The sequence below is a fragment of the Amblyraja radiata genome, chromosome 7 (genome assembly GCF_010909765.2).
Source record: "Amblyraja radiata isolate CabotCenter1 chromosome 7, sAmbRad1.1.pri, whole genome shotgun sequence".
Classification (NCBI taxonomy): domain Eukaryota; kingdom Metazoa; phylum Chordata; class Chondrichthyes; order Rajiformes; family Rajidae; genus Amblyraja; species Amblyraja radiata.
Window position 1 is genome coordinate 28,939,175 of NC_045962.1, and position 24,769 is coordinate 28,963,943.

The following is a 24,769-nucleotide window of genomic DNA, read 5'->3' on the forward strand; positions in this document are numbered from 1 at the left end:
AGATACAGCGCGGAAATAGGCCCTTCGACCCACCGTGTTCGCACCGACCAGCGATCCCCCGCACATTAACACTACCCTATACACACTAGGGACAATTTTACATTTATACCAAGCCAAATCTGTACGTCTTTGGAGTGTGGGAGGAAACCGGATCTCGGAGAAAACCCACGCAGGTCACGGGGAGAACATGCAAACTCTGTGCAGACAAGCACCTGTAGTCAGGATCGAACCCGGGTCTCTGGCGCTGTAAGGCAGTAGCTCTACCGCTGCGCCACTGTGCCGACTTGGCTGACTTTTTCGAAGATTTGATAAACAGTAAAATTAATGTCAAAATATTCAAAATGAATTTTAAATAATTCTTCTAATTTTGAACTAAAAATATTTACTAATCCACGTGGGTTTTCTCCGGATGTTCTGGTTTACTACCACCCAGAGAGTTGTGAACTTGTGGAATTCTTTGCCTCAGAAGGCAAGGAGGCCAATGCGCTGGATGCATTCAAAAGAGAGATAGAGCTCTTAGGGATAGCGGAATCAAGGGATATGGTGAGAAGGCAGGAACGGGGTATTGATTGTGGATGATCAGCCATGATCACATTGAATGGTGGTGCTGGCTCGAAGGGCCGAATGGCCTACTCCTGCACCTATTGTCTTTATATCTATGTATGTATATCCCAAAGACAGGAGGGTTTGTAGGTTAGTTGGTCTCTGTAAATTGCCCAAATTATGTTAAGAGTGGATGTGAAAGTAGGATAACATAGAACGTGTGTGAATTGATGGTCAATGTGGACTCAGTGGGCAAGAATCCGTTTCCAGGTTGTATCGCTAAACTAAGTTAAAGTAATCAAACGCATTCGGATGAGATTCAAAAGCTGAATTCAAAATCTTTAAACAATTATTCCCCTGTGATGCTTGCAGGAATTGTATGCATGCACAAGCCTTGTAAGGTAGTATACGTTAAAAGTTTAGTATCTGCGGCATATTGTATTCACTGTATTGTTAATACCTATGCAATGAATTCAAAATTGCAGGCCACTAGATGGCACTGCGATGCAATGCTACACAATCACAAGGAAATGTGATAACAAAACCATCTCAAGTCAATTACAAATGGGCTTGTTTTTCCTGAGAAATTATGGCAACTCCAAATGGAACTGCACACATTTTATCCTTATTTGTATTGGGAAGCATGGGAGCTCTGCACAACAATGGGCGGCACTGTGGCACACCGGTAGAGCTGCTGCCTCAGCGCAGGAAACCCGGATTAGATCCTAACTGGGGGGGTGGGGGGCTGTCTGTATGGTTTGTATGTTATCCCTGTGACTTTGTGGGTTTTCTTCGGGTGCTCTGGCGTCCTCCCATATTCCTAAGGCGTGCAGGTTAATTGTCTTCTGTAAATTGCCCTTGGTGTGTAGGGCATAGAATAGTGTATGGATGAATTGGCAGGCCGAAGGGCCTGTTACCACACTGTATCTCACTAAATACTCTACATTTATGTATGTGGATTCATAAGGAACTGCATATGCTGGAATCTTGAGTTGGAGGGCCATAGTGGGTCAGAGAGCATCTGGAGGGGTGCTGAGTTCCTCTAGTACTTTGTGATTGTGGGTGTTGTCAATTTTTTGAGGACTTTGCTGAGGTGTTGCAGATTGTTTCTCTTTAATCATATGCTGAATACTTCCATTATTTCAGTTTTTTATTTTTGTTTTCTGGCATCTGCGGTGTTTTTTTTATTCTATCACCATCTTTTGAAATGATTTATTTTGCTCTTTTGAATCAGAGCTGTGATAAGGTGCAGAGCTGAGTGGTCCTGGGAGAGATGGAACTGGGTGTCATTCAAGGCAAGGCAAGGCAAGGCAACTTTATTTATATAGCACATTTCATACACGAGGCAGACTCAAAGTGCTTCACATAAAAACATGTCATACAATAAATGAAATAATAAAATGAAATAAAATAGAAGAACTAAAAGAAAAGAAAAACAAAATTAAAAATGCATTATAAAAAGTGCAAAAGTTAAAAGTGCAATGTAGTTAAGATTTAGCTGAAAGCTAAAGTAAACATAAAAGTTTTCAGTCTTGTTTTAAAAGTGGTCAAAGTTGAGGCAAGTCTTAAATCTTCAGGAAGTTTATTCCAGCTATTTGTTGCATAGTAACTAAATCCTGCTTTCCCATGTTTTGTATTTACTCTGGGAATCACTAGCAGATTGGTTTCAGAAGGCTTATATAGTGGAAGCATGTCAGTGATATACTTTGGCCCTAAACCATGTAGTGATTTATAGGTGAGCAGCAGGATTTTAAAATCAATTCTCTGACATACAGGGAGCCAATGTAAGGATTTAAGAATTGGTGTAATATGCTCAAATTTTTTGGTCTTTGTTAGAACTCTAGCAACAGCGTTCTGAACAAGCTGTAGCTGCCTGACAGTTTTTTTTGGAAGACCTGCAAGGAGACCGTTGCAATAATCTAGCCTACTATTAATAAAGGCATGTACAAGTTTTTCTAAATCTTGAGCTGACATGAGTCCTCTTAATCTTGCTATGTTTTTGAGGTGATAGTAGGCCGATTTTGTTACTGATTTGATGTGACTCGAAATTTAAATCTGAATCCATAATGACCCCAAGATTTCTGGCTTTGTTTGAAGTTTTCAGGGACAGAGAGTGAAGGTGTTGGGTTACTTTAAGCCTTTCTTTTTTAGCACCAAAAACAATTATCTCCGTTTTGTCCTTATTTAGTTGGAGAAAATTTTGGCACATCCAGTCTTTGACTTGCTCAATGCACTGGCACAACAGATCTATGGGGCGATAATCATTTGGTGATAGCGCTACATAGATTTAAGTGTCATCGGCATAGCAGTGGTGGTCAATATTATTATATCGCATGATTTGCCCTAGTGGGAGCATGTAGATGTTGAATAAAGAGGGCCCTAAGATCGAACCTTGCGGTACTCCACACGTCACGTTGGTTGGTTCTGATACAAAGTCTCCAATGGAAACAAAATAGTTCCTATCTTGTAAATATGACCTGAACCAACTTAAGACTGTGCCTGAGAGCCCCACCCATTTTTCCAACCTGTCCAAAAGTATTGAGTGATCAACAGTGTCGAATGCAGCACTGAGATCTAATAGCATTAATATTGAAACTTTGCCAGAGTCTGTGTTAAGACGGATGTCGTTTACAACTTTAATAAGAGCGGTCTCGGTGCTATGAAGAGGTCGAAATCCTGACTGGAAGTTGTCGTAGCAGCCAGTTGAAGCCAGGAATTGATTAAGTTGCTGGAGGACAACTTTCTCAATGATTTTACTTATGAAAGATAGGTTTGAAATTGGTCTATAGTTGTTAATAATAGAGGCATCTAGGCTCCGCTTTTTTAAAAGAGGTTTAATAACTGCAGTTTTCAAGGCTTTTGGGAAATTGCCTGATTGAAGAGAGCTGTTAACTATTTGCAGTATGTCTATTGCTAGGCAGTCAAAAACATTCTTAAAGAAGTTGGTAGGTAAAGCATCAAGGCAGCAGGTGGATGGCCTTAGTTGTGTCACCGTTTCCACAAGAGTTTTAGAGTCTATGACATTAAAGCATGTCATCATTGCCACGTTACCTTTGCCTAAACAGGGTGGTGATCCAACATTTTTGTTTGAAGCGGTGATATTGATGGCACGTCTGATGCCTTCAATTTTATCTGTATAGAATAATGCAAACTCATTGCATTTCTGCGTGGAATGGAGTTCAAGTGGTAATTGTGTTGGGGGGTTGGTCAGCAGATTATTGGCAAGAAAGTGCCACTGTTGATGTATCATCCATCACGTTGCTAATAATTTGGAGGTAATTAGGTGGACTAGATATGTCCTGCTATTTTTTAACTGGACATTGTTTAGCAATAATAAACATTGTTAGATTGGTGATTGCTCTCCAATTACAGGAATAGAGTATAGGTGTGGCTAGTTCTCAAATACAAATCGTCTTTACTATGGATGGGATATTGTCCTGTGACATGTCCTGTATCTAGTACTTTAAACTAATTACATAGAGTTAATATGACTGAAGACAATAGGGCTTGTTAAGTGCCGTAGATCTCGGGAGGAAGACAAGATGAGTTATCCACGTAGCAGTACTCGCTAAATGTGTTTGTGAAAGTTTTATTCTTGTGTTTAGTATTCTCATGCTGGATGCTGCCATTGTTGAGGGCGCAGTGTGTTCTTGTCACCTACTTCACGTGTTAGCTGTTTAATTATTCATCGACATTCACAACTGGATATGGTAAGATTGCAGGCTTTTTCTTGATCCGTTAGTTGTGTGATTGCTCAACTTTGTCTTATTACATGCTGATTCTACATGTACACATGGATCTCAAAGAAAGTTTGAATACTAAAGGAGAATTTATGAAGCTAAGTTAATCAATAATTTCCTTTAGATATGATTTCAATATTTGCTAAGGTGTCTTTAGAGCATGAGAGTGCACATATTTTTAAAAGAAAGATTTGGTTTTTTTTAAACAAAAATGTGTTTCATTACTGCAAAAATATCTTGCTGTAACTTGAATATATGTTATGTAACTTGAATATATTGTTTATGCTGATATGTTATTTTCTTAACTAAATTTGTACATTCCTGAAAATCCCAACCCAAAGAGTGGTATTATCCCAGGTAGCTACTATTTTGAAAACATGCTTTCAGCTGTAGCTGATTTTAAAGCACCAGTGTTTGAACCAGGAGGTTCTATGCAGCAAGGGATGTACACACCCAAAGGTATGTCATGGCACTTTGCATTGGTTCATTAAAATATTGCTGATACTGGTGAGAAATGTTTGCGTGCATTACGATAGTTTGCAAATCTTTAATGTGTTTCATTTTAACATTGTTATTTTTTTATCATTATTTTAAACCTGTTCCTTATTTTAAATCATTTCAGTTTTTGTAATTACTCTAGATTAATGCCATGAGTTTGAAACAAAAGTTATCTTTCTTCAAAATGGTTGACAGCATTTGGATCAATAGTTACTTAAATTGCACTTATTTAAAAAATAAAAATGACTGTTTTGAGTGGTAAGACAGAGCCATTTGTTCTGGCATAATTTTCACTGTTCAGACAGAAGATGGCAGTATGAGCTTTCAGTTCCAAATGCTTCAGTAAACTCATTAGTATTACATTTATTATCTGCTATTGTTAAATTGTATTTTATTTGCTGTCTAAAGTTTTGAAGAATTCACCCAGGGTTGGTTGTAATAGCTAGAAGGTTTACCAGGATGATGCCTGGTTTAGGGGCTATTTACCTGCAGGAACAGGTTGGATTGTTCTCTCTGGAATGCCGGAGATTGAGGGGAGACCTGATAGTAGTATATAAAATTATGAGAGGCTTAGTGACAGTCAGAACCATTTTCCTGTAATAGAAAAATCAAATACGAGAGGGCCTAACTTTAAGGTGAGAGGGACACAGGTTAAAAGAGATGTGCGGGGCACGTATTGTTTACACAGAGGGTGGTGATTGCCTGGAATGCGCAACCAGGGTTGGTGGTCGAGACATATTATAGTGATGTTTAAGAGATTTTGGGATAGGCGTATGGATATGTAAGGAATGGAAGGATATCAATTATGTTCAGGAGGATAAGAATTGGCTTTGGCATCATGTTTAACATCAACATTATGGGGTGAAGGGCCTATTCTTCTGCTGTGTTCTACGTTCTATGAAAGGTTGGACAGACTTGGATTGTTTTATCTGGAGTGTCGGAGGCTGAGGGGTGACCTAATGGAAGTATTTAAAATTGTGAGAGACATTGCAGATAGTGAGATGGAATTGTTAAATACTAGAGGGCATAGGTTTAAGATGAGCGGGGGAGGTTTAAAGAAGATTTACAAGGCAAATGTTCTTTACACTGTGAGTGGTAGGTGCCAGGAACACACTGCCTGGGGTGGGAGTAGAAGCATCAAGGGGCAGTTAGATAGACACAAGAATAGACAGGGAATGGAGGGATGCGTATGTGCTGGCAGATGCAATTAGTTTAGATTGGCATCATGGCCGGCACAGACGTGGGCCAAGGGGTCCATTCCTGTGTAGCACTTTTCTCGGTTCTATAGTTAGGAGATTAAAATAGTATTCATGTCTGCATTTGATTTTTACCTAATGATCTAGTTGGATGTAAAATTGTTAGCCAGGCTACTGAAAAGAATAATTGAAGAAATTGATTTCAGATATATGACGGTTGATGAATCAGAGGATTTACGAAATCGTACCCTTGCCTTTTAAAGGGGTGTTCACATTTAAAGTCTAGTCCTATTTACTCATTGTCATTTGATAAATATATTGATTAAAAAAGAGGTTTATGCAAAGTTTTTAAGAAGGAACTGCAGATGCTGGAAAATCGAAGGTAGACAAAAATGCTGGAGAAACTTAGCGGGTGAGGCAGCATCTATGGAGTGAAGGAAATGGGCAACCTTTTGGGTCGAAACCCTTCTTCAGACTGATGTGAGGGGGGAGGGGGGGGGGGGGGGGCGGCATGGAAGAAGAAAGGAAGAAGTGGAGCCAGTGGGCTGAGGGAGAGCTGAGAAGGGAAGGTTGGATTAGAATAATTAAGTGACCAGATTGAAATGCATTGACCTTTTTAATATACAAAATTGCTGGGGAAACTCAGCGGGTGCAGCAGCATCTATGGAGCGAAGGAAATAGGCGACGTTTCGAGCCGAAACCCTTCTTCAGACTGATGGGGGGTGGGGAAAGAAAGAAGGAAAAAGGGAGGAGGAGGAGGAGCCCAAGGGCGGGCGGATGGGAGGGTGGGAGGAGACAGCTAGAGGGTGAAGGAAGGGGACCTCCCGGTGGCTCAGCACTTCAACTCCCCCTCCCATTCCCAATCCGACCTCTCTGTCCTGGGTCTCCTCCATTGCCAGAGTGAGCAACAGCGGAAATTGGAGGAACAGCACCTCATATTCATTCTGGGGTCCTTGCGTCCTTATGGCATCAACATTGAATTCTCCCAATTTGGCTAGCCCGTGCTGTCTCCTCCCCTTCCTTCACCCTCTAGCTGTCTCCTCCCACCCTCCCATCCGCCTGCCCTTGGGCTCCTCCTCCTCCTCCCTTTTTCCTTCTTTCTTTCCCCACCCCCCATCAGTCTGAAGAAGGGTTTCGGCCCGAAACGTCGCCTATTTCCTTCGCTCCATAGATGCTGCTGCACCCGCTGAGTTTCCCCAGCAATTTTGTGTACCTTCGATATTCCAGCATCTGCAGTTCCCTTTTGAAGACCTTTTTAATATGTTTATTAACAGCAATTTAATCGAGAGGTCCATTAAAAGGAAGCATTTAGTCAAGCTGCTTTAAAAATCTGTTATCTTACCTGTAGTTCGCAAATCCATTAATGTAATTATGTAATTCTATCCTTTGCTCAGCTGATGTCTGGGATCTTGAGTTTGACCCAATAATGGTGATTCTAAGAACAGTATATCGCAGAGATGTTCAGTCTGCAATGGATAGATACATGGGATTGTGAGTATCTTTTCAATTGCACAGAATTGTATTGTATACGATGCATTATTACACATTGTGTTCACAATATTTTGTGTCTGGTTGAATATATAAATACTTATTTGTTTCAAATGGGCTCCCTCACTAAACTGGAAATTAGGAAGACCTATTTAGCGGGTGAAGTCTTAAAAAAATTTAATAATGCATTTTCTGTAAACAAGATGTTACTATAAAGCATATTGTTTAATACAACCAATTACAAGTTGTATAAGTTATCATGAAGTAATTTTACATTTTTCCCCTCAAAATTATTTTTCCTGCTAACATTGCTAATTATGGGATTATAAGCACCTACCACTATCCCATATAGTTCCAAATTCTACCATCAGAGTTCAACCAAGTTTAGAAGAACAAAGTTAAACAAGAAAATAGTAAAAAGTATGAGCAGCGTTTGTAACTTTTCAACTTGCACTGCATGTTGCATTTTCTGTTTGGTTGTAATCAGTACAAACTGGACATGGTGTTCATATTCTGGAAAAGATAGAAGAAAAAGAGCTAACTTCCAATTTGTTCTGCTATGCAGAATATTGTGGAATAGAAACCAACCAATTTCTGGACAGTAGACTTTTAATGTAGTTACTTTAAAGAATTTATTTGCATCAAGAAAAACAAAGTAGTGGGTATAGTGAACTAGATTCTTCTTAACCACTAAATTCTCACTGCTCTAGATATTTCCACTCATCCATTCATTCATTAAGTCAAATGTTGCTCTTGTGGAATTGCTAGGATTCCAACTGAATTTCGTGGTTAAGAACTGTTTGCTTGACAAGTCATGATTAGTGTTTAGGAACCTAACTCTGAATACAGTTTAATTGTGTAATCATTTTCCTGCCACTGTCAAAGCTGGAAATGAATGTGTTGGATATGTTATTTTTAATCCTTCAACCCCTCAAATCCCTCTGACAGCTTCAAGTGAAGCTCTGACCGTCAAGATCTTAGTTATCAACTGCTGCTGGTTCAATGTGAGAGTGCACGCTGTTTTTTCCCCCACTGAGGATTACAGTGCTGCTTCTCTGCTTGTGCTAAGCAACCGGCCAGGAATTCAGACCTGGCAGGTGACTGGACCATAGAGTATAGCTTTATATTGCATGGCTAGAGTCACTCTGGATGCTTACCATAATCACAGAGAAAATCCTCATTGGATGCTTACTTTTACTCCCCTTGGTTAAGTTACTGGGGATCCCAATTATAAGACCACAAATAGGCACTAGAGTTTTGAAGGAGTGTTATTAATGCTGGGTATAGTATAGGCAGCGTGACATGAAGAATAGAGACACAAGATTGCTGATGTGGGAATCTTGAGCAAAAAGGAAACTAGAGGAACTGAACAGGCCAGGCAGCATCAGTGGAGAAAATGGGCAAATTACATTTCAGTTGGGAGTGTTCTTCAGACTGATGAAGCATTGTGGAGGACATAAGCTCATCTCGACCCAAAACGCCATCTGTCAATTTCTCTGTCCAGTTGCTGCCTGGTCTGCTGAATACCTCCAGCACTTTGTTTTATAACATGAAGAATGTTTATCTATTTTGCTGTTAATTTTAGATTGCTGATTGTAATGTTTTGGCTGTGTAACACTGAGGCTAGTAGAAGTGTATGGCAATTGGATTTGGAAAATAAATTGTGGAGCACAGAGGTACAGAACATAACAATTGATTAAATTCTAGTAAAAATGGCAAAAGCCCAGCAAATCAGACAGCATCTGTAGAGAGAGAAAAACGGAGTTATATCAAAACTGTCAGAGTTTGAAAAGCAATTAAAAAAAGCTGCAGTTACTGGAAATATGGGGGGAAAAACAGTTAATATGGGACACAGATCTGTACAGATTTACATTTGGTGAAAGGCAAGTTGCATTTTTGAAAAATAAAATCCATCTTTTGTTTTGGGATATTGTTTTAAACAGGCACATAAAGGCCACTTGGATGTTGTTGATGAAGAAATTAGCAACTCGTGCAAAGCCTATTGCACGCTCTGTCAGTTTATATAATGAGGATGATCATTTTTTGCTGCCTTGCAAGCAATATACTTCAGGCCATCTCAATTGCCATATATGCAGAAAAAATGAAAAGGTTTATTGACCTTGTGTGCACGATGCTAAAGCAAGGTCAATGTGTAAAGTATTGGGAGAATGATAATCTTGACACGCACTGCATGTCTTAGTGCTATGCTGCGAGTCTTAGTTGTGAAGATGGTCGCACTTGGTTACTGCCTTCCAAGATTATTGGAGTTTCCTGTTGCATTGATTCTATGTAAGTCTGAAGGAGGAAATCTGTTTCTTGACCATTTCATAATGGAGGGCTACTTTCAGCCTACACTTTCTAGTAACTTTAATTCTGTTAGTTGTTTCTGCTCCACTTCATGGTGCATTTAAATAAAAGGAACTTAGTATATCCATTTTTTAACAAAGGAAGAACATCACAAATCAATGGCTCATCATACTGCTAAATTAGTCATTGTAGTGCCAGATTTATGTTTAGAGAATAGAGAGAGTGTTGAAATTAAATCCTTTTTTCACTTGGAGCAAGGCAAACCAAGACTCACTACTGTATATAAGAAGCAGATTGGCAAATGGACCTACTGAACCGTTAGTGTGTTTGCAAATGCAGTTTCTTTATCTTATGCTCATCAATGATTATTCCCGACTTATCTGTCATTTATCAAGGAATTGAGGCCAGGTTATGTGAATTTAGCTGCATGCCATATAACACAGTTCATTTTGATGACTTCAGTTAACATTGCATTCTGATAAATTTCACCCTGTTGCAAATGAAAACATTCCATTGAAAATGAAGTATTGAATGAGGTTTGTTTTTGTGATAGGACAATTGATACAGACAATATTGTAAAATACTTCTAGTGAATTAAATGCATATTAAAAGATGGTAGTCATTTTTTTTGGTATTTCATTTGGATTTATTTTGCCTGAAAGCTTGAAATAATTTGTTTTTATTAAAAGTAGAACCTTTGTTCATTTAACTGTGATAAAGAGCTGCAAAATTGTCAAATGCTGTCGAAATGGCAATAATGTGAATGCCAGTAAATGTCATTGTAGGATTTTTTTGTAATGTTTTTTTGCCAATGTTGAATCAAGCTGTTGTGATTTTTGATATATAGCCTGTCATTTTGACAAAACATTGCATAGATTTCACATTAGAACAATTTAATTGTAAATTCCACAGTCACTCCCTGGGGCACATATGGGCCATTGAAGGCAGGTAGAAACTCTTCTGTCGTCATTATCTTTTGCATGTGAGTTTATTAATTATTTCCATTTATGTGAGATATTTAGAAAAAACAGCAAATACCTTTATTTCCTCCCTTGATTAGCTATGATTTCTACTGGTTTATGTATATTTTCCATTTATTAACATATATATATTATGTTATACTCTTGACAGCTTAAAGCAAACTGGAAAATTTGACGGTAACCCATGGCCACCCTATCGGGAGAGAGCATTTTTAAATCCCAGCTACAAAGGTCTAATGCGAATATTGCACTGTAAAACTTTGCACATTGTGCTGTTTACTCTTCTTTACAAGGTAAATAATATGCGTACATACAACATGTATAATGTATTGATTTATCTGAGCATATCATTTCAGGTCATATAGTAATTACTGAATGTCAGGCAGTCCCATGTTACATAAAGGTTCCGTTCCTGAGAATTGTTTGTTAACAGATTTCTCTCTGTCAGAAATGTATGTGTTCTATTATAACCCATATTGTTAAATTTATACTTGGTGTAATTCTTTCATTTCATTCAATAATCACTCCAACACTACTCATAATTTAAATATTTAGTCATCAATAAATACCATGAAACATGTTATTATTATTATTACACGTTGAAAACTGCTTTAAATATGTATGGGAGAATTTGCGTAAAGTCATATTACCATATGTCGGGTCATTCGTAAGTTGCATTTCAGTGTTAATGCTAAACATCTTGTCCTCTGGTCCCATCATAAGAACAAGGTCCACCTCTAATCAAATGTGGCAGGCAATAACAGTCATAAGAAATTAGAATTGAATTTTGTTTCATCTCAAATATCGCAAAAAGTATATTTGTCATCAGTGTTAGTCAAATAATGCTAATTAATTCAAATCTTCATGGGTTGGTGATTATTAATTATATTTGATGTGTTTGCAGTATAATTTTGGATGCTTGAAGCATTATTGTAAATTGGAATTCATTGCCTTGCTTTAAATTTCAAATTTTTAAGGAATTTCTTACATCTGCATCTGTTATGTTAAATTATATATTTTTTCTCAGTATCAAATGATCAAAGTAGTGACTGTACAATCCTTTGTAAAGTAGAGAAATAGTCACCAATCCTGCTGTTATATTGGGGTATTTGAATCTGACTATGAAATGAATTATACATTGAAAAATATTAAATGTTAGTTTTTGGATTGTGGCTTACTTTTATAGATATCGATGGATCACCAGAACATGTCTGAACATATACTGTGTATGGTATTAAACTTGATTGAATTGGGCCTTGACAACTTACCAGAAGAAACTATTGAAGAGGAGGTGGGTGAAACCGCTGAATAAAAATGTCAGGGAAGTCTTTGTGCAATATCAAGCATGTTAGAGGATTAAACTGAAATATGTAGAATATAATTTATTCCTTCTATACATGCTGGAAATTCTTAGCCTTTGATCAGGTATAGTCTGACAATTGGAGACCGTGGTTTTCTTGTTCCAATGCTGAAATGTATAAAATTTACTAAGTATGACTGAGAGGAAAAGAGTTATGGATTAACTTACCCTGTCTTCTACTGAGGAGATGCCTTGTGTAAAAGGGATGCTTTTTAAAGAACTCTAATATTGTTACAATTTGTGAAAGTTTAGCTGTTTAGTTTTCAGTGAAATGGTCTCCATATTTTCTGAGGAACAAAACATTGATTAATTAATAGTAATCTGCCTGTAGATTTGAGTTTAGCACTAAATTAAGCTACAAAATTTCATTAAAAGTGTGGGCCTTACAGCGCAGCCTAATGATATGCAGACCAAAGCATTTATTGTTCACTAATTGGTGATTAAGCAAAGTAAAATATTGGTGTTTTACAAATGGAATATATTAACATGTAAAGTGGAAAAGCCGACGTTAAAAATACCAATGCAGTACTAGGATATTAGAATTTTAATTTATTCAATAAAATTAAACTGTCTTTTGACATGGCAAACTGTTTACTTTAACCTGTTTTAGTATTAACCCATTTGTCAAAAATCATTTATTATAATGTAAAACTGGAATTTTCAGGAAAAAATAACCAGAAGTTAAAAGAAGTATAGTCTAGTGTTAATTTTCCAAGTTAAATATAATGGCAATGAATGCCTTGGGGGTACTTGGACAGGTGGCATAACTGCTCGTTTTATACTTGAATACCCCTGATGCCCTTAGGCAATTGAGCAGGTGTTCTGAGTAAAATATGGTGCAAAACACTGTCAGCCAGCAGAAAAGAAAATTGTCCACCAGAAAATTTAACAACCCTTGTTATTAAACCCAAGTTTGTTTTACACCAAAAACTCAGTTTTAAGAATGTGCTGTAAAAAAAAGAATGACCAAAATGCTATTTCAATGTTTTCACGCTGTTGGACTGCAGAAACAATTTGTACCATATTACCTTCTTAACATAAAATAATGTTTGAATTTTAACCTGAAAATACCTTGTGTACAGTGGCACATTTATAAACACCTAAGAACTGTAATCTGAGCCACTCTTCAGCCCCTCATACCTGTTCCGCCATTCATTAAGGCCATTAGCTGATCTGATCATTGGTCTGAGCTCTGCTTTCTTTCCTGATTCCCATAATCGTGTTTCATACACATTAAATATCTGTCTAATATAGGTAGATTTTGTTCAGAAATTTCGATGTTGTAATATAATTCCAAGGCATTTCAGAGAAATGTAGGGAGAAATATAATGAAACAATCAATTTGCACTTTTGTATATCATGCAGTTTTGAGATTGTTTCAGAGACAGACTTGCAGGTGGATTAAAGTGGTCAAGAAGTCAAGCCCTAGATTGATGAATAGCATAAATCTCAAGCAGTGATGAATCCAACTTGCTAAAGACCAGCTGGTTCTTCCCCACCATAACAATGAACATTAGTAACAATGCAGCTAAAAGGTGAAGTCAGAAGCAGGGTATTTTGCAATGAGTGCTTTACCTCCTGCAGAATCAGGAGGTAAAGGACTCATTGCAAAATACTCTGTTTCTGACTTCACCTTGTAGTTGCAGAATCAGGAGATAAAAGCCTCCTCAAGGTGAAATCATAAGTATAAATGAATACCAACCATTCATATGGCTGAGTGCAGTTAGAACTTTAAATACTCAAGGCAGAGTGGTAGACTGGGACTTTTCAGACTGGCATCAGTCCATCTCTTTCATCTTGAAAAATGGCTTAATAACCATTATATTTGATGGGACTTACCTGTTATCTTGGCATTAGATGATTGCCACATGTGGAATCATTTGGCTACCCATTAGTGGAACTGTTTACATTGCAATTAGTAATAATATTTATAAGCAAGGTATCACAGGTTTTCTTGGGTAGCATTAATACTGATATGGAGGCTGATCTTTTTAGTATTCCAGAAGAAGGACCAGAGGTGTAGTGATGGGCAAGTACACGATTAGGAGATATTGTGCTGATATTAATTAACACTTTTAGTTTTTGTAACTGTGTCTGCGATCAGTGTTAGAATAATAATTATGAAAGTAATGGTTTTAATCGTATTTCATAATCCTGCAAAAATGTAGGGTAAAATTAGCTGCTGGATTGATCAATAGTAACCTAAACAAAGATCATTAAAAATTGTTTTTTTAATTCGGCTTCTGTGAAGCTGGGAGCAACAAGAATGAGTGTTCCTCCTAGCGCCAAAGATTGACTATGGGCCATTGCCAGCAAAACCTTGCCCAAATTTTCCCACATCTTAGCTTCAAAGATTTATGTAGCATAGCAAGTCCAAGTTAAATTTTAAACATTGGTCGGCCATGGTGACTCTGGATTCATGATTCTTAGTTGTAGCTTACATCTTCTTAATCCTAATCATTATTGAGCCTAGGCCGAAGCTTCTGGAATCGCTGAACGTCTATTCATTATTTCCACTATTCTTATTAGACTTTTGCATGTCATGCTAAAAATAAACAATTTCATGCCCTCCCCGGCCTGAAAATAATTTGAATAAATATTCCACAGGAGTAAAATAGTGTCTGTGGAGCTTTTTTCCTTTAGCTGGAGTGATCATTTACTTCCCTGCAAAATTATTACATTAAATGAGAAGGTGAAATGCTGAGGGTGAGTTAAACAAATTGATTAGGGAAAGATTTTTCTACGCTATTTTTAAAAAGATGCTTGGTAGTTTTCCAGAATCTAACAATTTAAAAAAAAAAAAAAATCTCAACATTCTAACGTATCAGCTCTATTATGGCATCATTGAATTTGACAATTAATGCATCGCAGTTCACTGGTGCACATCAAAATCTGGCAAATGGGTCAATATAATTATGACAGTTAAATGAGGTGTTAAATGATTTTCATTTTTTTTGGTTGCACCAAGTGATACGAAAACATTGCAATGTTTGGTGATTTGATTCTTTAATTTCTAATTGTCGGAAGTTCCTCATTAAAACTGGTTGTCTACTTACATTCTTGCAGCTTTATAGAAACTTTGCAACTTTTTTAATTCTGTTGTTGGTTTATTGAACCAGCAAAATAACCTTGGATTGTACATTTTCACAAATCTCACAAGGTGGCAGAGCAACATGGGTTTTTAAAGGTGTGCATATCTTTAAAAATAGATGCTTAGATGATAAAGGTGAATGTTGTATAAAGCCCATTGGGGGGATTATAGTCAGCAGGAGGACTAGTTTCAAAATTGGAACGAGCTTAAACCATATTTTAGCACTTGGGAAGGGTCCAAAAGAGATGTATTGAGCTGGAGATGAGAGATTTGAGTTATGTGAAACTTACCCACTTGTTCTTGAAACAGAGATGCTTGGAGGTGATTTGATATTGGTAGTTGACAGTGCTCAAAATCATGACTGGTTTAAACTATCTACCTGCCTGGATTGGCCTAACATACAGAGAAGTCACGAAGAAAGCATTTTTAAGCGGAGAGCTATTGTGATATGGAATGACTGCCGGCATAATGGAAGTTGGTTCAATAATACAGTAGCTTTCATAAAAATAATTGAATAGATGATTGAAAAGATGTGAAGGAAATTGGAGGCTATGTAGTAAAAGGCCAGGAGGGTGGGACTAATGTATTACATTTACCAAAAGGCTGGCACAGTTATGAGGGCTGATTTGGCTGTCTCCTTGTCTGGACAATTCTGTGACCATTCTCCGAGAATAAATGCATACATGATTCCAAACATACATGTACAGAAATCCCAACGTCGATGTCATTTTCACTACAATGATATATATCTACAGTACACTACAGTGCTAAGAATATAAAGGAGGATAGTAAAAGCTTCTTTAGGTATGTGAAGAGGAAAAAATTAGTTAAGACCAAAGTTGGACCCTTGAAGACCGAAAAAGGTGAATTTATTATGGGGAACAAGGAAATGGCAGATGAGTTGAACAGGTACTTTGAATCTGTCTTCACTAAGGAGGACACAAACAATCTTCCTGATATAGTAGTGGCCAGAGGATCTGGGGTGACGGAGGAACTGAAGGAAATCCACATGGGGAAGATGCTGGAGTCAATTATAAAAGATGAAATAGCCGCACATTTGGATAGCAGTAACAGGATCGGTCCGAGTCAGCATGGATTTACAAAGGGGAAATCATGCTTGACTAATCTTCTGGATTTTTTTGTGGATGTAACTAGGAAAATGGACAAGGGAGAGTCAGTGGATGTAGTTTACCTGGACTTTCAGAAAGCATTTGATAAGGTCCCACAGAGGATACCACTTGCAAAATAGTGCACATGCTATTGGGGGTAGAGTGCTGACATGGATAGAAAATTGGTTGGCAGACAGGAAACAAAGAGTAGGGATTAACGGGTCCCTTTCAGAATGGCAGGCAGTGACTAGTGGGGTACCGCAAGGCTCGGTGCTGGGACCGCAGCTATTTACAATATACATCAATGATTTGGATGAAGGGATTCAAAGTAACATTTGCAAATTTGCAGATGACACAAAGCTGGGTGGCAGTGTGAACTGTGAGGAGGATGCTATGAGAATGCAGAGTGACTTGAACAGGTTGGGGGAGTGGGCAGATGCATGGCAGATGAAGCTTAATGTGGATAAATGTGAGATTATCCACTTTGGTATCAAAAACAGGAAGGCAGATTACTATCTAAATGGCGTCAATTGGGGAAAGGGGAAGTACAACGGGATCTGGGGGTCCTTGTTCATCAGTAAGCATGCAGGTACAGCAGGCAGTGATGAAAGTGAATGGCATGTTGGCCTTTATAACAAGAGGAGTCGAGTATAGAAGCAAAGAGGTCCTTCTGCAGTTGTACAGAGCCCTAGTGAGACCACACCTGGAGTATTGTGTGCAGTTTTGGTCCCCTAATTTGAGGAAGGACATTCTTGCTATTGAAGGAGTGCGTAGGTTTACAAGGTTAATTCCCGGGATGGCGGGACTGTCGTATGCTGATAGAATGGAGCGGCTAGGCTTGTACACTCTGGTTTAGAAGGATGAGAGGGTATCTTATTGAAACATATAAGATTGTTAAGGGTTTGGACACGCTAGAGGCAGGAAACATGTTCCCGATGTTGGGGGAGTCCAGAACCAGGGGCCACAGTTTAAGAATAAGGGGTAAGCCATTTAGAACGGAGACGAGGAAACACTTTTTCTCACAGAGAGTTGTGAGTATGTGGAATTCTCTGCCTCAGAGGGCGGTGGAGGCCGGTTCTCTGGATAAATTCAAGAGAGAGCTAGATAGGGTTCTTAAAGATAGCAGAGTCAGGGGATATAGGGAGAAGGCAGGAATGGGGTACTGATTGGGGATGATCAGCCATGATCACATTGAATGGCTGTGCTGGCTCGAAGGGCTGAATGGCCTACTCCTGCACCTATTGTCTATTGTCTATAATGATGAAGCATACTAAGAGCGTTTTTCTTTTGGAACTAAAATCGGGGACATTTTCCTCCCTCATTATTTCTTGTTTATGCAGATTGTAAACTATCCTGTTTGATATTATTTCAGCTGTATATGCATTGTAATTCACATTCATGTTCAATTGTGTTTTCTGAGAATATTTAGTTGATTATGTAATTTACTCCTCCCACAGGAAATGTTTGGCGAAGAGCGATGTTCTGATAGTTGGTTCCATGCAACCAACATAGGAACAAATCTGCACCATGTCATTAACCACGTGCGAGTCAAGGTACCGGAGACGGCACCTGAAGTGACCCGAGAGCCACCTGCCAGCACAAGCTCAGATACCACTGGTGCACAGGTTAGTTTATACAAGTTGAGGCAGTTTAGTTAAGTATTTACAAGTAACAAATACTTTTGTTCAAATATTATTTTTTACAATTTACATCTTCAGTCTCTGGCTGTTGATCATTGCATTATAATGCATGGCCCATAAAATAAGTTCTCTTTATGTTGAATTTAGAAGTGAAATTTATGCTCACCAGTTACCTCCCAGGCATTTCAGATTTATGTAAATGACACTTCAATTATTCAGCATCTTGTTCTTTGTTCAAAAGTGATAAATCACAGAAAATGACAACCTCAGTCGTGTTTGTCTCACTGGCGCACTGTACTTCAGTTGGACTATAATAGTGAAAGGAACAACATTGTAAACCACAACTACAGTAACAGTAAAAAAGTGATCGATGCACCATGTTTTATTGTATGAAACTAATAGTTGGTGTTCAAAAGATTAGAAAGAAGAATAAATCCACCAGTCTCAGTTATGTTGTAAATGTGAAAGTCCATTCTTTGTAATCGAACGAAACACAAATGGCTTTATACTTGAGTTCCAGATTTCTAATTACCTTAAAATCACTGGCTACTATTGATTCCAATTTGAAAATTGATAATGTAAATTGTTGCACCAGAAACCTAATAGAAGCCACAGCGGTGAAGCTGGTAGAGCTGTTGCTTCACAGCTTCAGTGGCGCAGGTTCAATTGTGACCTCTGGTTTTGTCCAGGAACAGCATCTCATATTTCGCTTGGGAAGCCGACAACCCAGTGGAATTAATATTGTTTGCCTAAATTCAAGTAACGCCTACACTCACTCTCTCTCCATCCCCCCCCCCACCCAAGTCGAACAAGGTTCCTGTTCTCACCAAGCAAACAGCTAACAATGGCCTGATTCCTTTATCATCGTTACTTTTTTGCATATCTTCATTCATTTGTTCTATATGTCTCTACATCAGTGTCTATATCTCGCGTTTCCCTTTCCCCTGACTAGTCTGAAGAAGGATCTCAACCTGAAACATCACCCATTCCTTCTCCAGAGTTCCTCCAGCATTTTGTGCCTATCTTTTCTTCCAGGTTTCCTGTATTCCTCCAATATCTCTATAAGACATGCGGCTTGGAAGCTAATTGACCACTGTAAATTGACCCAATAGTGTAGATGAATACTAGAATGTGGGGAGACTAACATGGAATTTAATGTAGGATTAATGTTAAATGTCTGTTTTATAGTCATGTGACTGTCTATGTGTAACAATTTGATGGAGGTTTCTTGCCTGCTTGCTTATACAAGTTTTAAATAAGCAGTGACAACATTAATTTGATAATTTGAAATGATATTCGATAACAGTTTGTTTTATTTCTGTAAATGTAATTTAATTCTTGGATCAAGAAGCTTCATTAGTACAGGTGCACAACCTTTTATCCGAAAGCCTTGGGACCAGACACTTTTCGTAATTCAGAATTTGTCGGCCTTCGGAATGGAAATTTTTTAGCGTAGATTTTAATGGCTGGCTCAGTGGTAGAGTGCTCGGCTCATATCCGCAAGGTCGCGAGTTTGCGCCTTGATCCCGGCAGTTACTCGGTCGCAGTTGAGTCTTCAATGTAGTTTTTTCTTGCAGAATAAATGTTTGTATGAAATGCAGTGTAGGAGAGGTGTACTGACTGTGTGGGCAGAACTTTGGAAGTGATTGCCCACCAGTCTAAAAAGCCGCTGTGTCTCCCTGTCCCTGGGATAGCAGGGGGCGATCAAACAGCACAATACCCCCCCCTCCCCCTCCAACTCCAGAGGAATCCGCTCCCCGATGGGCCGCTACGGCGACAAGTGGCAGTTTGCCCACAGCCCGAGCTGCGCCCCCTCATCCGCCACCCCAAGAACAAGACGTACCTTGCACACCATCAGCTTCTGCCTCTACGTGTTCCTCTGGAGTTGGAGCGAGGCTGGGCTGGAGTTGCTGCTGGCTGTGGGTCTCTGGGATCTCCGTGCTTGCAGTGGGCCTGGGGGTCGGTGTCCCGTTGGTCCTGACGTCTCCGGCCACCCCCCTGGACTGGAGCTGAGACTGGGAACTGTACCGCCCTTGCCCCCTCCCTCTGCAACTGCAAACAACCCCACTCTCCTGCAAGGGCGGTACAGTTCCCGGAGGATGGCAGGTGGCCGGAGACGTCAGGACCAACAGGAACCCGCTCCCCGATGGGCCCCTACGACGCCCCGAGCTGCGCCCCGTCATCCGCAACCCAGGTTCCTCTGTAGTTGGAGCGGGGCTGGGCTGGGCTGCTGTTGGCTGTGGGTCTCTGGGATCTCCGTGCTTGCAGTGGGCCTGGGGGTCGGTGTCCCGATGAGGGGGCGCAGCTCGGGGAATGGCTTCTGGTGGTCCTGACGTCTCCGGCCAGTTTGCAGTTTTCCTCTGGAGTTGGAACGGGGCTGGGCTGCTGCTGGCTGTGGGTCTCTGGGATCTCTGTGCTTGCAGTGGGCCTAGGGGTCGGTGTCCCGTTGGTCCTGACGTCTCCGGTGACTGGCACTGACCTGCTGGCATCGCCGACGTGAAGACAGTGCAAAGCCCCCGCGCCGGTGCAATGAGCGGGGAGCTGGAAAGGTGAGGGAAGGGGTCACACACATGGCCGGGAAGCAGAGGGGTGTAGGTGGGGTGAAACTGAAGGGAGCGACAATCTGCTGCTGCCTGCCCGCTGAGTTTAAAAAGTTCCCACGCAAGACTCACGATACACTGTATCGTGAGTCTACCGTGGGAACTTTTTAACTCAGCGGGCAGGCAGCAGCATATTGTCAATTATTAACCCTCCCGCGCAATATACCCTCACCTTCTCTTTTATGAATGGGGATTTAGTTCCCCTTTCTTCGAGGACCGACCGGAGGTTCCGCTGTCACCTCTGCGGGCCGCCCTCGGTGAACGTTTTCAAGGACCTTTCTTCAAGGACCGAAAAAATGTCCGCTATTCGGAGGTTTTCGTTATTTGGATCTTCGGATAAAAGGTTGTGCACCTATGATTTTTTTTTTAAGTAATAGTAACAACTAATGGTTATATAGATTCTTAAAGTAGTAAATGCAACAAGTACAGGATTTGAGAGACTGGAAGGAGGATTGTTTATGGTGGAGTGGGTGCTGAAAGAATAATGAGATTGTGCGGACATCAAAATAAAAAGTTAAAAGCTGGACTGTCGTGCTGCTGCAAGTAAGAATTTCATTGTTCTGTTTTGGGGCATACGGCAATGAAACACTCTTGACACTCTTCCGTTGACATTTACCATTTCAATTCCAAGGCATCATTTATGACAAACATTATAATATGTTTGTCAACAATATTCTACTGGCAGCATCTACTTTCTTTATTTTATTGATTATGTTTTTCATGCTCTCACAGACATTATACCTTCATATCTGTAAGATTGCAGAGGGAGTTTTGAAAGCTTGGCATTATACAACGTCTTTGTTGTGCAGACGGACATATTCATGCTCCTGAAGATGTACTTTCCTTCCATGTTCTGATAAGTTGGAAAGATTGATACTGCAGTAGTCTTAATTTCAGATGTATGTAAAAGTAAGATTGACACTACAATTGACTACAAAGTGTTGAATGACATAAATATAACAATTGAAGACACAGGAGTAGAATTCAATTACATTTAATAAGTTTAAGTAAGCAGTTGGCTGGCCATTTGGATTACTCTGAAGAATTTGTGAGGCTGTAATATTATGTAATAATATGTAATAATTCTTACATTCAATCCCTGCCGATGCTCTGCAAAGGGAATATGCCAGCTTTGAGCATCAAAGAGGGAATGTGGGCAGGAAAATAAACTTTTTGTAAAGATTAATTGAGAGACACAGCCAAAGAGGGAGAGGAGGAAATACACATGTTAGTGGGGAAGATGTGTGAAATGTAATAATTTAGTTTTTAGAAGTGGACGTAAATAGATCACAACTGAGATCGCGGAGAACGTTTTTGGAAAAGCAGCTTTGAACCTCTTTGGAAAGCAAATGTAAATCACTTCTGAGTTGATATTATTAGTGGTAGGTAGACCAGTGAGTTAAACATTCAAAAATTAATTATTTCAGCAGCACAAGAGTAGCATTATGAGAATGGGTATGCTATATTCCAGGAGCAATAGAACATTGGATTGGCAATTGATGGAATATGGGCTCATCAACTTAAACAAAGCTATATTTCAAAAGCTTAGCTTAATTGAGTTTTGCATTCTTGGATTTAGTTTAAGTAAGAACCCTGGGACCAAAGAATGAGAGATTATTTTATTTTAGCTGTTGAAGCTGATTCTGAGCTTGTGGATGCTGTTGAATGGTGTTGAACAAATTATGAAAAGGGAGAAACGAGGGAGAACTCGGAGCTGATTATGTTATTGTGCAAGTAAAAAAGAAGAAATTGAGTAGATTAAATTGCAAGACATGAGAATAAAATCATGGAGGAGGTAGTGGGGAAGGTGTTGAGAGTCAATAATAGCAGAAACATCAGTACTGCTAACCAGAGATCCTTAATATTTTGTTTGTGGTCTGCACATTTCTGATATCTTTGTAAATCATCTCTGCACCCTCTCCATTACCTCCGTCTTTTGGTTGTTTTAAAGGATATGGAAACTTTACGGGATGTAGTATCCAAGCGATTTGCACAGCTGAATGATACAGTCTGGTTCACCAGACTGATTCCTGGGATGTCAGGACTTTCATATGAAGAAAGACTGGATTGACTCGGCTTGTACTCGCTAGAATTTAGAAGATTGAGGGGGGATCTTATAGAAACTTACAAAATTCTTAAGAGGTTGGACAGGCTAGATGCAGGAAGATTGTTCCCAATGTTGGGGAAGTCCAGGACAAGGGGTCACAGTTTAAGGATAAAGGGGAAATCCTTTAGGACCGAGATGAGAAAAACATTTTTCACACAGAGAGGGGTGAATCTCTGGAACTATCTGCCACAGAAGGTAGTTGAGGCCAGTTCATTGGCTATATTTAAAAGGGAGTTAGATGTCGCCCTTGTGGCTAAAGGGATCAGGCGGTATGGAGGGAAGGCAGGTACAGGATACTGAGTTGGATGATCAGCCATGATCATATTGAATGGCGGTGCAGGCTTGAAGGGCCGAATGACCTACTCCTGCACCTATTTTCTATGTTTCTATTTAACAATCTTCATTAGAAGATATTCTAGAATGTTAAGTTTGGGTATGAATTATTTTGGGTAAGGTTAATGGAACTCCTGAGGGGGCTTGGGTGCTGTAGATGGTTTGTTCTTGTCAATAAGCAGCATCAAACAAACAAGAGGTTATCTAGTTTACATCCAGGTTGGACATTTGTCATTAAAGGAGGCTATGAGCTGTATGGAAAAATAGATTTGGGGATAAGGTAAGTGTTGAAAGCAGGGGTTCAGTTGACAGAGAATGCTGATGGCATAGATGGTCCTGGGTTTGTTAGCAAATATCTCATATTTCAATTATAATATAGAAAGAGGCCATTCAGCCCATCAAATCTGAGTTATATTTTTGAACAATCCCATTCCTGCACATTAATATCCTTCGCATATAGTATGAAGAATCGAGAATGGAACTTTTGAGGAAGAAGCTTGATGTATTTGGGTGGAGTATATTTGTTTATTCTGACAAACCATGCTGAGCCTGAATTATGGGAAGATCTGACTGGAGAATGTAAGGACTGACACTATCAACCAATCAAAGAAGTGAACACCAAACCAATAAAATTTGCTACCTCTTTTAGTATAGAACTTGATGAATTGAGAAGATTTTTTTCAGTGGAGCATTACCAGAAACTATGATCTGGTAATCTGATGAGGACAATGAAATTAAAAATGGTTGATGAATGTATTGATGGAAATATAATGAATTACTGGCCAAACAGTGGGAAAGCAAGTAGTCAAATCAGAGGAAGTGAACAATTGTTTTGATGCATTAGGCGATTAGGGTTTAAGCAAGAGAGAGGCAAGGAAGGAAATTACGATTAAATAGGATTGCCCTAGATTACCTCTGCCCTAGAAGCAGGCCATTTGATTCAAGCAGTCCAATCTATGTTTATGCTCCGCTCAAACCAGCTTTCCTCTTACTAAGTACATCAGTATTGCTGTTCCATTCCTGATATACTTATCTAGCCACCTTTTAAATACATATATACTACACTCTAAAGATACTCCCTATCAGTCGGTGCAAGTTCCTCATTTTTATCACACTGGGTAAGGAAGTTTAATTTGAAATCCCTATTGGATTTCCTAGTGATTATCTTATATTGATGGCCTCCGGTAATACTTTTCATGAAGGCATGAATACAAAGAGAAGATTTGTATTCATGTCATCAAAACCATTTACTATCTTAAAATAGAGATCTTTGAAAGTGCTCTCAGCTGCTTTTACTCAAGTGGAAAAAAAATTGCAATCATCAGTTGAATAGGTAGTGCCGCTGCCGCAGAGCTGCAGTGACCTAAATTTGATCCTGACTTAGGTATTGACTGGAGTTTGCACTGTCTCCTTATGACCATGTGTTTCAGTTGCTTTCTCCAGTTTTCTCCCACATTCCAAAGATGAGCTGTAAGGTTAATTGGAGCATGTAGATGGATCTATTATAACGCATGATCTGATTTCTGCAACCTGTAACCTACTTATTATTGCTTAGTATACAGTGCCCTCCATAATGTTTGGGACAAAGACCCGTCATTTATTTATTTGCCTCTGTACTCCACAATTTGAGATTTGTAATAGAAAAAAATCACATGTGGTTAAAGTGCACATTGTCAGATTTAATTAAAGGGTATTTTTTTATACATTTTGGTTTCACCATGTAGAAATAACAGCTGTGATAGTCCCTCCATTTCAGGGCACCATAATGTTTTGGACA

General features: G+C 39.2%; 1 protein-coding gene across 5 annotated transcripts in view; it reads left to right on the top strand.

The window, feature by feature from the left end:
- Positions 1-24,769, top strand: part of ubr3 (ubiquitin protein ligase E3 component n-recognin 3) — a 188,320-nt gene that overhangs the window by 57,067 nt on the left and 106,484 nt on the right. For all 5 annotated transcript variants that reach the window (XM_033023993.1, XM_033023989.1, XM_033023990.1 and 2 more), the window contains exons 18-22: positions 4,601-4,742; positions 7,372-7,468; positions 10,904-11,045; positions 11,939-12,043; positions 17,770-17,937. In XM_033023993.1, coding sequence (XP_032879884.1) covers positions 4,601-4,742; positions 7,372-7,468; positions 10,904-11,045; positions 11,939-12,043; positions 17,770-17,937 — 654 coding nt within the window. The remainder of the gene's footprint in view (positions 1-4,600; positions 4,743-7,371; positions 7,469-10,903; positions 11,046-11,938; positions 12,044-17,769; positions 17,938-24,769) is intronic.